We start from the raw sequence: 16,935 nt of genomic DNA, 5'->3' as shown, positions 1-16,935 counted from the left end.
TGCAAATGTAATTTTTGAAAATTTATAAAAAAATATAATATTTAAATATTATAGAGATTCCAAAAAAAAAAAAAAGAATTATAAAAAAGAAATAATCAAGTATATATATATATATATATATAAAGGTTAAAATAAAACTTTGGAAGATTATTTTTATAAAATATATTATTTTATTTATCAAATATATTTTTTATATTTATATTTATTATTTAAAAAAATAATTTTATGATTTTCTAATGTGTATTTTTATTTATAAAATTTTACTTTTCCCTTAAAAAATGATTTTTTAATGCTTGCTCAAATTTCTATTGATCTTTATGTTTTCTTGGATATTTACTTTGTTTTTATAAAATTTAAATATTAATTTGTACATATTATACATATTCTAACTAGTAATAAACAAAACCACATAAAGACGCTTAAAAAAAATGATGAGGTTTTTATAGAATCTACAAAAATGGAAAATTATTATAATGAAATATATTATTTTCATTTATTTTACAGTTATATTTATTATTTAGGAAAAAGATACTTATAAAATTTTATAATATGTAATTTTTTTAATAAAATTTTTTCTTTTCAAAAAAAAATAAAATAAAATAATGAATGTGCAAATTTTTTCATTTGTCTTTATTTATCTATTTTTTTAGGATATCTAATATATGTAAAGATTTTTATTTTTACTTTTGAAAAATTACATTTTTAATTTTGTTTTACTTCTTTTACAAACTTCTTTAAAAAAATAATAGTATTACTTAATAATTTTTTATATTTAAATTAATTTTTTATTCGAAAATTTTTGGAAGGTGTAAAACAGAAATAAAAGTGAAATTTAACATGCACAATGCTATAAAAAATGGTTTAGGATGCAAAATGTCAAATAAAGTACATTTGTGCTGCTATCCCAAAATAAGTTGCAATAAAACTCCATCAAATCTCATAAAAATCCCATTAGATTTTGATAATAATCAGATTTTTTGTAGTTACTTTTTTTTTTTTGGGGTTAAATTTAGCTTGGGTTTTAATATTAGGATTACTTTTGTTATCTTCCTTAATCATCATCAATACTTCGATGAGCCAAACAAAATAAAAATTTTAAAAATAATTAAATAAAATTGAGAAATCCTAAACCAAAAGCAAATATTTACGATCCCCTAAGGAAGAAAAAAGAAGCCAAAACTTTGTGCAACTCTGAGATCTTATTTAGCCAAATTAATTAAAAAAAAAAAATACAAGATCAATTTGAAACCCATCTACAAGTAAGGTTTAAAATTTCAATATTTATTGAAATATCAAATGTTCAAAATATAAAAATTTTCATATAAATATTAAAAAATATTAAATATCGATAAAAATTAACAAAAAATAATAAATATTTATTTTAAAAAATGTTCAAACTTTAGCATTACCTTATTAATCAATCAATTATCAAATTAATTATAAAAATCATAAAAATATTGAATAGATGTTATATTTTTCTTATATATTTAATTTATAGTAAGAGGTAATGATCATAAATAAATTATTATTAATAAAAATATGGCAAAAAAAGTATATATTTGATAAAAAAATTTTATTAATTAAGATAAAACAATTATTACAATTACATTATATTTCATAAATATTATCTTAATACTTACAAAATTCTTAGGTAGTTGAAAATTGTTGGTCTCTTCCTTGTTCTCATTTTAAGATATGAAATGTAAAAAATTATTATTAAAAGATATATCTTCTTGATAATTTGAAATTATTAATATGTCAACCATAAAATTTTTTTATTAAATTTAGTTGTTCTTGATGTTTAGTATAATATATATATTCTATTATCTTTTTTTATTTTTATTTGTTTAATGTTATTAATTTAAATACTATCAATATCAATTCTATATAATATTATATTTCCATGTTATTGTTTTATGCTATTATTTTTCATTCTTATAAAATTAACTATTAACTTGCAATTATAAAATTCTAATGAATTTATCTTATACAAAATGTATAGCAAGTATACATATACTTTATCAATAAATAGAACTTATTAATGTTATTCAATTTAATTCATTTTATTTTATGTATATCATTAAATATTTGAAGGTAATTAAAAGGTTAGAAAAAATCATTAAAGTTAATTTAGTAAAATAATCTACTAAATATCAATAATATTTGTGAATTTTTTTATAAATTTTTTTTATAATATTTGTGAATTTTTTATCCGTTTCCATTTGAGATTTAAATTTATTTTCGATCCCTTAAAAAAAGATAAATTTTGAAAAATTTTTGGAAGAAGTTTAAATATTTAAAACCTTAGACTGTAAGTATAAATTTGAAATTTTATATTATTTGGCTCAAGAGTGCTTTTTGAACTTTCTTCCATGTGGTAGCTTTTAGCTTTGGGCTTTTTCAATATGTGGCTCTCATATTTTGATTCCCCTCATCTATTGTCAGTTTTTATTTGCTATGCCCCCAGCCATCCCTTGCTTCCCGTAGACTCGAACCCCGATCAATAACCTTTGGATGGTGGTGTTTATACCAACTGAGTTACCACATTCGTTTTCATATATATTGTCAGTTTACGATTACCTTTTTGTAGAGTAAATATAGAAATGTAAATAAAATATTTATTTAATAGAATCAACAATTTATTTGTTTCAAATAGTTTCAATTTTAATAATATCTATTTTACAGGGATATAAATTCTTCCATTTCTAAAAATTATTATTCCTCTTAGAAAATATAGAATTGGTATTCATTTATTTCAAAGATAAATATACTTATTATATTTAAAATATATTTAAATCTAGATTGATTGTCTCATATTAAAAATTCATAAATAGCTATAAAATTTGATTTTTAATTAATGTTTAACAAATTTGATATTTTTGAAAAGGAAAAATCGATATAAAGATTAATATTAAATCTAGTTTAAAAAAATAATTATACATATCAGTAGTGATGACTATTTCTTTCCCTTTTTAGTTCTTATAAATAGGTATTTTTATTTAATAAAGAAAAATCATGCCTTAGGTTTTTAGCCATAGAGAGTGTGAATGTGAGAGTAAAAGTAAATGAAACATTGAACTTTGCGTTTGAATGAAGGTAATTTCGGAAAGAAATTTGCTCAGGCTGTTTTCTACCCATACATAAGCTACCAAAAATAGCTTTTCTATTAAGCAAAAACATCTTAGACTTAATTTCCATTGCCTATAATAAAAAAACTGATAATTTTAAACTACTAATACCTTTGATTGTAGATAGTGAGTTTGAGATATTAAAAAAGGAAAAAATTAGTATAAATGATAGAAAAAAGTGCAATTTCAAATAAAACTTTAGTATGGAATTTTTTAAGAGTATTAATGTCTTTAAAATAATTACTTTTTATGGGATCTTTGAGTAATGACAAAATTAGTGGAAATTTAAAATTTTCTAAAAAAATAAAATTTTTTTAATTTTTAAAAGGAGGAATTTATGGATCCCAATAGAAAATAAATCTGGAAAACTGAGATGGAAAATGAATTTTTAAGGTGTCATTTTAAAATTCTCTGATAAATTAGTTTTATATTTTTTTAATGCACAAATATATTTAATTACTTATAAGTTTTATTTTCTTCTATAATCAATCAAATAATATAAAAAGAATATAAAACAATTCATTCACGAAAAACTGACGCCTTAAAGATTCATTTTCTTCTATATTTTCCTTTTTATCAAACAAGGTCATTAATAATAAAGATATTTGTTAGACTTATCATTGCTATTTTATTTTTTTGAAGATTTATCAAAGTTTTGTCACACATGACAAATTTGATATTCATTATAAGATTTGTAAAAATTTCTCTCTCGTCTGCACTTGGGATGATTACTATATATACAGATATATAAGATTTTCAGCCATTAAAATTCTTATTTTTCTTATCTTTTCCACCAAGATATTTGATGATTTTTATGTTTGCATTATGTTTTTCCTTTGTTCTTATATCTTCACTCTCTGTTTTCGTCCTTCCGTCCATTTTCCTTTCCATATATAAATGAGTTGATCACAAGAACCAATAAACAAATTGGAGGAGGCTCTCTCTTTTTCTCTCTCTCATTTTCTTAATTTTTTTTTTTTTGGGGTTAATCTCTCTCTCTCTCTCTCTCTCTCTCTCACACACACACACATTTTTTTTTTTTTTGGTTAGCTTTGTCTTTTTCTTCAGGGGTGGGGTTATTGTTCTTCCATGGTTTGCCTTGCATTGCAGCCCTTCTAGCACCCTCCATGCAAAGGTATCCACCGAGTCAAAATAAAAATTTAGAAAAGCCTTTTTTGATATTTATAAATAAAACATTAATGCAAAACAATATGGATAAGTTAACAAGTAAAAAGGACACTTAAAGGACTGCATCCATAAATATGAATAAATCTACAATTTGAGAAAATAAAATAAAATAAAATTTAATAGCATTAATATATATATATATATATATATATATATATATATATAATATAATAATGAGTCATAATTTCGAGCTAATTATATATATTATTTATATTTATATGATGATTCTATCATTGTATTTATAACTTAAAATGTTGTTCATGTTATGCTATTCTTATTTATTTGAAGATATATTATGTCATGCTTTTTGCTTCTTTATAACTAAAAATGTTGTTCATGTTATGCTATTCTTATTTATTTGAAGATACATTATGTTATGCTTTTTGCTTCTTTTTTTTTTTTTCTTTTTTCTTTTTTTTTCACTGAAAGATTTTTTTTTTTTTTTTGGCCTTCAAATAATATGGCAATCTTTATCCCTTTGTGATTATAATTTATGGTAACTTATTTTTGTTTGTGTCTATGTTATGGATTGTTATTTGTTTGGATTTATATTAATGGTATAATTTTCCTTTTATTTTAGAGGTGCATTTTGTTGGTGTTTTATTTATTTATTTTCTTTTTATTTCTAATGATAATGATTTGATGACATTTTGGTGTTTACTGTATTTCCCCTTTTTAAACATATTCATGCTCATTGACCAAGGCAACCATATTTCTTTTTCCTTTTATTTATTTCACACGTACTCCCCAATTGCTTCAATTACATTTAAGTTTTTTTTTTTTTTTTTTTTTTGGCCCTTATTTTAGGTCTCAAACAGAAAATTAAATCAAACACAAAACAAGTAAAAGAAGAGAGCTATCTCACTTATCCAAAAATATAATAATAAATTTGAAGAGTTATCCCACTAATATAACAATATCTAAATTTTGTTAAACAAAAACTAAAACAAAATTTAGCGGGTTTTTTTGTTTTGGGCACCTTGGTAACAAATAAAAAACAAATAAAAAAGGGGGGAAAAAAAAAACTGTTCCATTTAATATATAAACAACTTTTCTTCTAATCATTCGGATTCCCTGAATCTTGGTCAGCAAAGGATATCCATATTGATTGCTCGCTTTGCTTCAAGAGGATTTGTGTAATTTTGTTTTCTTCTTAATAAAGTTCGGCTATTTTGTTTAAATAGTCATATATATCCACATTTATTAAGCCTTAAGTTGAAAAAAATTAATTCTATTAAGAATTCATATTAAGTCATATTAAAATTATTAAATTAAAAAAGAAAACAAGAGCAAGTCCTTCAAAAATATTTTTCAATATAATCTTGTACTATTTTAGTTCAATAATTATAAATATATGCTCCTTTAAAAAAATTATAAGTATATGTTTTGCATTTATCATATGTAATTCAATGGGAACTTAATGGGTCAATCTACCTGCACACTTTTATTGCTATTTATGAGAAGTTATTCCACTTATTGCTTGATGCAAAATAGATAATAAATTTATTTGTATCTTTTGTTGAATCTTTTTCATAGTTTGATAATTTGATAAATTAATGATTTTTTTTTTTTGAAGTGTTTCATGATACGGTTAATCAACATGTTAACTAATCGATTATGATAAATGTGGTTATATTTTATAGTTTTTTCTTCTACAGTAATTTAAAGTGAGGTTCAAAAACCAGGTTTTTTTTTTAATTTTTTTTTTAATTTTTTTATAAGGACTCAAATTATTTATTTTGGTTTTTTGACCCATATTGTAAAATGACTCATTAAAGATGTGAAAGATCTCCCTCCGAGCCGTATTATAACTAATATAACAAAACAACTACAAATTTATGTATATTTTTTTTTAAATATATAGATCAATTTGAAAACTCTATTGACTTAAATGCTTTTAATTTGATTTTATACAACATCATTATCACTCGATACCTTTTTAATATAATTCTAATAATCTAATGTAATATATATTTATGTATAAAATAATATATAATAAGAAGGCAATATCAAATATTTAACGATCCCCCAAGGACGAGGTTGAACCATTTTTATTTTTTTAAAAGAATAAATAAAATATTAATCAAGTTACCTGCCAGCTAGGACTCCATGGCCCAATGGATAAGGCGCTGGTCTACGGAACCAGAGATTCTGGGTTCGATCCCCAGTGGAGTCGTTTTCCCTTTTTTAATTACAATGGCACCACCCTATTTTTCCAGCTGGTTCAATTGGAAATACTAGCTTCCTTTTTTTAATAAATGGAAATACCAACTTGCTGATTGATGGGATAGTTTTCTCTTTTTTTTTTTGTTTTTTGCTTTTTATTTTTTATTTTTATCTTTTTAATGGCACCATCCCATTTTGCCCAGCTTGCTGATTGATGGGATAGTCTGCGCTGCGCATGACACTTTTGCTGCACAAAAGCCAATATCGTTGGCCAAAATAATATAGAATGAGACTTTATAAAATGCACTTTCCTTTGCCTTATGCCCTATGTTTCCCCAATTAATGACATGCATCAACCAAATGATTGCACGATTTCTCAACTTTCTGTGTTTTTTCCAAGTTTTGGATTTTGAATGATATCATAAACGCAAAAATACATAAATATATACCTATATATAAAAGTATATGTATATATAAAAGTATATGTATATATTTGTTTTCTAGTAGCTGATGATCCACTGTCCCCCGCCTCACCCTAAGGGCTCGTTTGGTACGCAGGATAGGTCCGGATCGGACATGATAGGTTCGGATCGGACAGGATCGAATAGTACAGTACTGTGTTTGGTATAGTTCTGGACTGAATGTTGGACTAGTTGACCTATGTTTGGTGCAGGATCGGACTGGATTGGATTATTTTATAATTATAGTATTTATTTTGTTATATATGAAAAGATTTAAAATTATATTTATATTTACAAAAAAATTAAATATTATATTTAATTAAAGTTTTATTATTACTTATATTTAATATGTTTTGTATAGATATTTATATGTTCAATTAATTAATAATAATAATAATTTAATGATATTTATAATACATTTGTAATTTTTTTTTAACACCCATAAACTACTTAAAATATTGTTTTCAAAACCGATTAAAATAAAATTACTAATCATGAATAACAATTAAATACAAATAAAAAAATTGACATAATATTTAATTAAGAACTTGTTAATGGCATAAATATATCCATCTTCAATTCATACATATAGATATATAGATATATAAATAAATGTCACATGTAGTTACACTTTTAACAAGTATGACATCCGTATATATATATTGGATTTTACAAGGATAATCTAATTATATAAGAAATAAGTAAATAAACCCATTGATAGTAAGCCAAATAAACAACCTAATACAAAACCATTACCCCACTCGTTGTGAAATTGAGCACGTGTATGTACGGTGGTGGTATTTTGTATTGGATTTGCTTCATTACGATTCCTCATTGTTTGTTCTACAAACTCAACATATGCAATTTCAGCTTCTTCAATTGTATTATAGGCTTGATATAAATTATTTGTAAATCCGTGCACTTGTTGATGACATTCAGACCAAGAATTATATATCCCTGGTTGTCTACCTTTAAACACAACATAAACCCTTCTCTTTGCCATTCAATATTCCTGCATATAATAATAAATGACAATATAATATAGTAAATTATTAAACAAAATAACAACTAACCAAATCAATAAATTGCATGTTAATATTCTAAAACATAACACATAATAATAAAATTATCCATACATGCATAATTAGAAACCAACATTCAATACGTTACAATATATGTCCATAAGTTTCAATTCCAACTGTTCATAGTTGTCATCTTCTCATACATATCTATAAATATATAATCCACAACAATACTAATTTAGTTATCCAAAAATCCACGAGCAAATTCAATCTTCTGCGCATCGATTTTAATAATCTTGAAAACCTCAACGTTCGATGGATCCGATCTCATTGCCTTAGAGATTTTGAGATTGTCAGTAATAGGGAATCCTAACCTGTTAAGGTCCATAGCTAAGTATTGTGGATAGTTGATATCAGACTTCTCCAACTTGTCTAACTGTGTAGCCAATTTATCTATAAACTTATCTGCTACATTATTTAACCCGCTAACGATGTCAACATCCTTCGATTGAGCTTTCCTCTTACCTCTTAATTGGGATTGTGTGGGCAGTTGACTATGTGTTTGATTCATAGACATTGGAGAACCCACATCATCAAATTGGTCATTGTCAGGCTCCATATTTATATCATTAACTAAATCAATTGGAGTTTGTGCTCCATGTCCTGTTGCCCGATCCTTCCCAAAAATATTAGCAAGCCTCTCATATATTGGAAAATGTTTATCTCTCCAACTTTTTGCACTTGGATTACTCTAAAATAAAAAAAAGCCATCATTTAGTAAAAACATTATATATTTTAGATAAAAAACACAAAATTCAATAAAGGTATTTTTCCTAACAAAGTCAAAACCTGCACATATACTTTCCAAGCATCGTCACTGTCAATCTCCACACATTTAAGAGTGTCATTCCATCCAAATCCACTTTTGTTCAGTATGTCGTATATGATGCCATATTGCTTCTTCCACTTTTTTAGCTTCGATTCAATATGTGGAGTTGCTCGCAATCCCGAGTTAGGACACATTTCAGCCAGTTGCCGCTCAATCATATTAAGTGTACCAGGTTTAAATGCTCCCGTGTCACAACGTTGCCCACTAGCTACAGCTTCATCTAAAAGAACCAGCAAAGCTTCTTCCTCACCTCTACTCCATGTACGCCTAGATTCACCCCACCTATTATCGTTACTGCTACCTCCAGCTTCCATTGCTATTCAAGTAAACATTTCATGATTCCAACATTATCAAAACAAGATGCAAACAAAATAACAATAAATCTCAAATGTTACACTTAATATAATATAAGTTTGCCTTCATACATATTATTCAAAAGATTTAACAAACAATATTAAATAAGCAGTGAGAACATAATTTTTTACATAACCATCAACTAGTAATCATGATGAAAATAACCATCAACTAGTAATCATGATGACCTCTCCACTCACCAAACATTTGCTTAGCTAACTCATCTCTCCAATTTGTCCATTGATCTGAGGAAGCAATTGATCCTATAATGTCCTCCTCTTCATTAATGTCCACATTTTCCATCCTATCATATTCGACTTCTCCAGGATCGAGTGTCATTTCTCTTCTAATCAGATTATGTATCAGACAACATGCAGTAATGGTTTTGATTTGTGTTGCAATTGGGTAGAAAAATGGACTTCTTAAAATTGCCCATCGCATTTTAAGAACCCCAAAGCATCTTTCTATGATATTCCTAGCTGATGCATGCTTCATGTTGAAATACTCTTGATGATTTATGGGTGCACAACCATCTCTCCATTCGGAAAGGTGATATCTTGTTCCCCTATATGGTGCAAGAAATCCTTCACCATTTGTGTAACCAGCATCCACTAAGTAATAACAACCTAACACAGAAAAATTTCTCCTATTAGTTTATGCAATGTTAATCCACTCGATGAAATATTTAAGGATTGGTCTTACCGGTTGGTACTTTTAGTCCATTTGGCCTACTTATTGCATCTTTAAGTACTCTGGAATCTGAAGCGGAGCCTTCCCAACCCAGTAATACAAATATAAATTCCATATTCGGGTTACATACACCTAAGACATTTGTTGCGATCTCACCCTTTCTTGTTCGATATCTTGGCTTATCGATTTCAGGTACTTTCAGCTTAATATAAGTTCCATCTAATGCTCCCAAACAATTCTACGACACAAACAATTTTACTAACGTCAGATAATGCTACAAGTCATCTAACTATAAAATTAATAACCAAACTAGTCCACATACGTACCTTAAACATTTTCCATCTATCATCCGAGCAATTATCCGACACAGGTTCAGGATGCCTCAACAAAATGGAATGTAAGCGCAACACCCCATTCAATACTGAATTGAAATATCTACTAATTGTCTCCCCTGATCTATAGAATCGATTGATAATTGTACGGTTTTTTGTATGATGAGCAATTATGTGCAAAAATATGCACACTTGCTCTTCCAATGTAACAGTACCATCTCTTTTCACATATCCATCCTGGCGTAATAACCGACATAAAATAACAAATGTTCTCCTATCCATCCTCAATTGACTAATACAAGTGACATCATTGTCCAACAAACTATCTATAAAAGATGTACGCAATTCGGTATTCCTAGTTATTCTATTCCTAACACGTCTTTCATTTCTCCTTTGGCACGCTACATACATGTACATAAAAAAGATAAACATAAAGTCCCAACAAAAAGATTGAATCACAACTAATTTTCTTCCATCCATCTCTACAAAAAAGAAAAAAAAACAACAAATAAAAAAAAATTATCAGAAATACAATAAATTGAGCTGCTATTGCCAATACAATTGAATAAATACAGAAAACAAAAATCTTCCATAAATAATATATTTATATATTAGCATTCACAATAAACATTATATATATATTTGGAAGGTCAAAATAAAAGGTGGATTTAAGTATTTTTAATATATATTCAATAATGTTTATTCATACTATTCTATAATAATATATATTATAAGAACAAGTTTGTAGGCGAAAACAAAACATTAATTAAAAGTGTTGTTCAATAAGTAGTTTGGTTTTTAATTTTTATTAGTTTTACCTTATTACATGCGATGTGTTTGCTATAAATTTTTATTGGTGCAGTTCTTAATCAAAGTTTGTTAAGCATTTCAAATAATAATAAATTTAAATATAAAGGTTAAAAACACTAAATTAAAAACTATTTTAAATTCAGTTTAATGTTGTGATTTTATTTCTTGTTTTTCTTAATTTTTTTATAAAAATTATAATTAATTTAAATGAATAATAAATTGTAACTACCATTAACTCTAATAAATATATATTTTTAGACAACATCCCTAACAAACATTTTCAATGAAGAAAGGATACAAAATCAAAACCCGAAAAGCAGCCATTTAAAAAGTGATTAAACTACATTATGGTTTTCAAACAAAGAGAAGGAATCCAATCAATGAAGCCCACAAGATTGGCCTTGACACTTTCGGCTAATTTGGGCTTATCTCAATGATCCAATTCCCATGGCCTATTCACTAACCTGGATGAAAGAACAGAGATATATGATTGACTGGAATTGGAATAATCATATTTAAGTAACCAAACATAAGAAACCAATTGAAGTATGACATGAATGCAAGCTACTCCAAATTTCAAGTTATCAAAATTCGTCTGCAAATTCTAATTCCCTTTTTCTCAGAATAGGTAACACCTTCGAAACAAACACCAATAAAAACAAACACCTATAAACAGCACTGCCATTATTTCTACATGGAGAATTAATATTTTATCTATTCTGTCTAGAAATTATTGGTTTAAAAGGTTTTTTTTTTCTTTTTTCAGATATGTTAGCCTACAAACATTATTGAATATCTATTTTTTATTAGAGAAGACAAAACCCATGTTTCATATTTAGTCTCCTAATCTGGGTTTCTTTCTTTGCTTTCTAAACCTTGCAACTAGGAATGCCATCTGTTTCAATCTATCTATCTATCTATCTATCTACTTGGCGTAACACACCCAATTATTACAAACCAACAACCTCAAACCGATTCAAAACAACCACCAATGACAATCCAAAACAAAAACCAATATGGTATTGATCTCTAACATTTCTAAACTTGTGCAGTTGACAAGAGAAGAAACAAATTCCAAGTCACCAGCCTCACCATATCCTAGATTATTTCCTTGACAATATTTAACAGGTTGGAATAAAAGAAACTAAGGAAAAGATACTGATAAAATAGGAGGTACAAAAACTAAATACACGGTAAAAGGAATTGAATAAGGATTAGGAAGTGAAAAACAATTTTAAATAGCAATATATATATATACACATTAACAGATTATACCCTGAGCTCAAAACAGAAGCTCAAACCAAGATCTAGTGCACCAAAGATGATGAGTTCAATATACCCCTGAGTAAACTTCTTCGAAGACCATTATAGAAAAATAACTACCTGCACTAGCACTAGATGAGAGTAACAAAACAGATTATATAGCTGGTTTAATTTGACGATGGGGAACAGATTTTACATATTTAACTTTGTTGAAAAGTACTGGATCTGCGAGTGTTATAAGGGTTATCACTTTTGAGAAGTTTACGAAAGTGATTCAGATCTTTGTGGTATAATGATAACACAAAAACATATGATCATTATAAATATAATGGATAAGAAGAAAGGGCCAGTTGAGAAAGCTAAACATCACTTTGCATCAGAAATACAGGTAGAGAGAGCTTGAATCCCCTTTGGTTTTAGTATAGTATGTAACAAGTAAGATGTTGTTTGTTAACATGTTTAGTTTTTGTTCTTTTTTTTTTTTTAAATTTTTTTCCCCCCTTGTGAATTGTATGTAGTTTGTTTAGTTTAATTGTTTGCTAATGTTACTTCATGGTAGTTAGAGCTTATTAGGCATATCAATTAACTGCAAATGTGAAAGAAGGAAAAGAAAAAACCTGAGGTCCATGCATGCCTGCAATCACATGCTATTTCAAATAATATTATCATCCAATTCAAAAACCATGAGTGCACTTAAACCATAAACAAGTCCTCTTTCTCCCACGCCAAAACCAATTCTTTTGGTCTCCTGGCTAAGGCCTAAAATCCAACTAGATAGAGAGAAGTCACAGTCTCAAAAATCTCGAGTCAGAACCCTCTCCATCCAAATCTTGAAGAATAGCATTTCTTTCATAGCAAATCATGAATTAATGACTTCCTAGACCCCCTCTTTTTTTTTTTTTTTTTTGGCTGAACCTAGACCTTATATAGCTAGAAGTTGTTCTAACTGGACTACAGCTTAAAAGTGGTTTGTATTGTGCATATAAATTATAGGCCAAATTAAAAAGTCTAATGACTCACCTATAATTAAAAAGAGAGATTGTATATGGAAGGGGGCAGAGTACCGCTCAGATTACATGAACCAAGCCCAAGATGTGCTAAACTCTTCAACTGACCAAAGCTATCCGGAATACTACCAAGAAAATAATTATGTCCTGCAGACAATACCTCAGAAGAAAGGTTTCCATAAGAAGATGGTATTTTTCCAATCAAACTGTTTGAGCTTAAATAAAGTACCTCAAGCTTGGATAATAAGGATAAATATTCTGGAAGTTTACCAGTAAGCTTGTTATGTCCAAGACTTAGATCTTAAAGACAAGCAATGACATCCTATCCGTTTCATTATTTCCTCCAAGTACTAGGAAGAGTGAAGTCATGAAGATAAGGATTTGTACAGAAAATGACCTAAGTTTGCTTATATTTATCATGCTAGGCAGCTTTATAATTCAAAATTTTGTGAAAAATTTTGATTCATTGGCTATGAATCTGTGATGGGTGTGTTAAGCAAAAGAATGAGTGATTTATGACGTTATGTACAGAAAAATACAACGTTATGTATGGAAACGTGAATGGTGAGTGCGTACATTCAGCGGAAGGCTAGCAAGAAACAAGCAAAAGACAGAGAGAGTATTGGGAATGAAGAATTACCTGTTAGATACGGTCACTGGCCTTGGGGATCAGCAGGGTGGAAGAGTGGGCAATGAGGGATTGGGGAAAGGCAAGGGAAAAAGAAATGAAATGCTGGAATTTCGGAGTTGGGAGAGAAGGCCGGTTGCTGAAATGCTGAAATGCTGAAATACGATTACAAATTTAATAATTCAAAACTAAATAAAAAAATAAACCACAAATTAAGCAAAGATATCGGCCACTCACAGAGACAACAAAAACCCAGTTTTCTGGTCGACGTTTGGGTTGAGATTCGAGCGAGGAGTCTTGGCGACGATAGAAAGGGCGTGGAGTCCAGATTGGAGCTCGTCGATCTATCCTGCGTACCAAACGATGCCGTTTCACGAGGTTCAGGCCTTCGAATTTTGGGGAGACAATCTGGTTGAAATGGGTTTCGCCGGTGGCAGAGTTAGGGTTAGCTTTGACAGCTGCGTGGCTGGCGTGCTGGTAGTAATGGCTTCAAACGTCTTCGAGGTCAAGAATTATGGCTTCAAATCGAAAAGAAGTGGCGAACGGGTGTGAGAGGCTGAGAGGTTGAAAGCATCGAAAGAGGGCAGGACAAAAGTGACCCAGGTGTTTTGGTGGGTCAGTTTTGTCCCCCTCGTTTCGGATAATTCAACTAACGGGACACATTTATCCCGTCCTTCATTTTCCTTCCCAAACACCAGATTGGGACTCAAACCCATCCAGTCCTGGCCAGTCCCATGTAACAAACACCACCTAAGGATTTTCAAACATTGGTAGCCAAAAAATTGTTAACTATCTTATAATTTTAAAGATATTTTTATATTCTTAAAATTCTAAGTAATAAAATGTCGAAAATGTTCTAAATATTTAAACAAAATAAAAATCAGAGATTTACTGTCCCTTTTCTCCTACCCACCAATTAAATTGTGACATCGCATTTAAATTTTATTTTTTATTTTTCTTTTATCTCACCCCGTCAACACCAAGTAGATTGCAATTCATGATTTGTAGAACCTAAAATCCAGAGTTCAGAGAGTACCATGGTGAGTATGGTGAGTGAGATTGAAACTTGACTATCAATTTCCTTCCCGCAGAAGCTTAAAGTCTCACAAACTACCTAATACAGCTCCTCAATTTTTTTTTTCATATTCTGCCTTTTCCTTTCCCACAAAAGCTTCTATGGATCAAACTCTCTTCTCAAAATTGGTCAATTACATCTTTGTCCCCTCCCTACCCTTTTTTTCTTCTATCCTTTATCTTCTTCATTTGGAATCAATTTACCTCACAATCTGTCAAAACGCTACCAAGTTTAAAACCATGGCCAATTGTTGGATTTTCCCCAAATGTATGAAAACAGGGCCATATTTGCATTTCCCACTTGGCCAAAATCGACGGACCTTTGATTTCTCTCATTTGGGATGTACAATTTGGTAGCACGATTTGCAAAACCTAGAATCCAGGATTTGTTTCCTCCCTATAAACAATATAAAAATAATTATCTTCAAATCATAGAAGAACGGATCATGCATTCATGCATAAACAACTTTCTGGATAAAAAATTTTCTTAAAAAAAGAAAGAAAAAAAAAAGAAGCAGAAAAAAAAAAGAAATAAAATAAATAAAGCAGACGATATAGAGATCTGCTAGTTCTTTGTTTTGGGAAATTAGAGATCTAGTGTATTTAAATATATTTTATTTTATTAAAGGCAAATATATATAAAATAAAAATAAAATATAAATAACAGTTTGTATAGTTTGAATAGAACTTTTCTAAATAGAATTTATTTTGTTTGTGGTTTGCCTTTATTATTGTATTCCCATTTCATGCAAACAAATTTCAACCTAAAAAGTTATTATCATTCAATGTTACATTAGACATCCCCATCATCAAGAAAGAAAATATGTTATAGCTAAAAAAGTCCATTTTAAATTTATTTTATTTTATTAAAGGCAAATATATATACAAATAAAAATAAAATATAACTAACAGTTTGTATAGTTTGAATAGAACTTTTATAAATAGAATTTATTTTGTTTATGGTTTGCCTTTATTATTGTATTCCCATTTCATGCAAACAAATTTCAACCTAAAAAGTTATTATCATTTAATGTTACATTAGACATCCCCATCATCAAGAAAGAAAGTATGTTACAGCTAAAAAAGCCCATTTTAAATTTATTTTATTTTATTAAAGGCAAATATATATACAAATAAAAATAAAATATAACTAACAGTTTGTATAGTTTGAACAGAACTTTTCTAAATAGAATTTATTTTGTTTGTGGTTTGCCTTTATTATTGTATTCCCATTTCATGCAAACAAATTTCAACCTAAAAAAGTTATTATCATTCAATGTTACATTAGACATCCCCATCATCAAGAAAGAAAGTATGTTACAGCTAAAAAAGCCCATTTCAAACCATTCCTTTATTTTAATTTGTGTCGAACTTACCTAAGCCATCGCTAGCTAGCTATTGCTATAGTTATTTTTAGAGGTGACAATTCTTGTTATCATGTTGTGTTTGTGTCAATTCGTTTATTAATCGTGTTGAAATTGCTTAACTCGAATCCGACCCATTTATTAATCGTATCAGAAATTTTCAACCCAAACATAACCCATTTAATAAACAGATAACCTAATATGACCCTTATAACTTGTTTATTAAATGGGTCAATTTGAATCAACAGAATCCGTTTATACGAAATTAACCCCTTTATACAAAATTGATTCATTTACACGAAATTGACCCATTTATATGAAATTAACCCGTTTACATGAAATTTATCTAATTAAATAAATTACCATATTTAAATTAATTATTTCATAAAAAACAAAAATAATTTAGTTATTAATTAATTCAAAATTAAAATATATATGTAAAACCATATAATTATACTTACAAATTTATAATAATATAATATATGATATGATTAATTGATTAATAATATAACCTTAAATAAGCTTGATATTTAGTAATAAAAAAGTATTAGTTAAAGTT

At 27.9% G+C, this 16,935-nt stretch overlaps 1 protein-coding gene and 1 non-coding gene across 3 annotated transcripts; one reads left to right on the top strand and one right to left on the bottom strand.

The window, feature by feature from the left end:
- The first annotated feature begins 6,419 nt into the window (after positions 1-6,419).
- Positions 6,420-6,492, top strand: TRNAR-ACG (transfer RNA arginine (anticodon ACG)). Its single transcript has one exon. It is a non-coding gene; the product is annotated as a tRNA-Arg (tRNA).
- Positions 6,493-8,087: 1,595 nt separating this feature from the next.
- On the bottom strand, positions 8,088-15,470 carry LOC112491995 (uncharacterized). 2 transcript variants are annotated; one of them, XM_060813306.1, is made up of 8 exons: positions 14,975-15,470; positions 14,176-14,688; positions 13,951-14,093; positions 10,225-10,712; positions 9,911-10,136; positions 9,409-9,834; positions 8,815-9,170; positions 8,088-8,716 (listed from the first exon to the last, which is right to left on the bottom strand). In XM_060813306.1, the coding sequence occupies exons 4-8, from the start codon at positions 10,708-10,710 to the stop codon at positions 8,204-8,206; spliced, it is 2,007 nt and encodes a 668-aa protein (XP_060669289.1). In that variant the 5' UTR covers positions 10,711-10,712; positions 13,951-14,093; positions 14,176-14,688; positions 14,975-15,470; the 3' UTR covers positions 8,088-8,203. The 2 variants fall into 2 exon arrangements, with proteins under 2 accessions (XP_060669289.1, XP_060669290.1); XM_060813307.1 differs by having other exon boundaries at positions 13,951-14,085.
- Positions 15,471-16,935: the final 1,465 nt, after the last annotated feature.

The sequence above is a fragment of the Ziziphus jujuba genome, chromosome 12 (assembly GCF_031755915.1).
Source record: "Ziziphus jujuba cultivar Dongzao chromosome 12, ASM3175591v1".
Taxonomy (NCBI): Eukaryota; Viridiplantae; Streptophyta; class Magnoliopsida; order Rosales; family Rhamnaceae; genus Ziziphus; species Ziziphus jujuba.
This window is presented reverse-complemented; position numbering and strand designations above follow the sequence as displayed.

Excerpts from the sequence above, each read along its gene's own strand:
- LOC112491995 (XM_060813306.1), bottom strand. The coding sequence starts at position 10,710 with ATGGATGGAAGAAAATTAGTTGTGATTCAATCTTTTTGTTGGGACTTT. Across the intron at positions 10,137-10,224 it reads ATAGATGGAAAATGTTTAAG|AATTGTTTGGGAGCATTAGA; the intron begins GTACGTATGTGG and ends TTTGTGTCGTAG. Across the intron at positions 8,717-8,814 it reads CTTGGAAAGTATATGTGCAG|AGTAATCCAAGTGCAAAAAG; the intron begins GTTTTGACTTTG and ends TTTTTATTTTAG.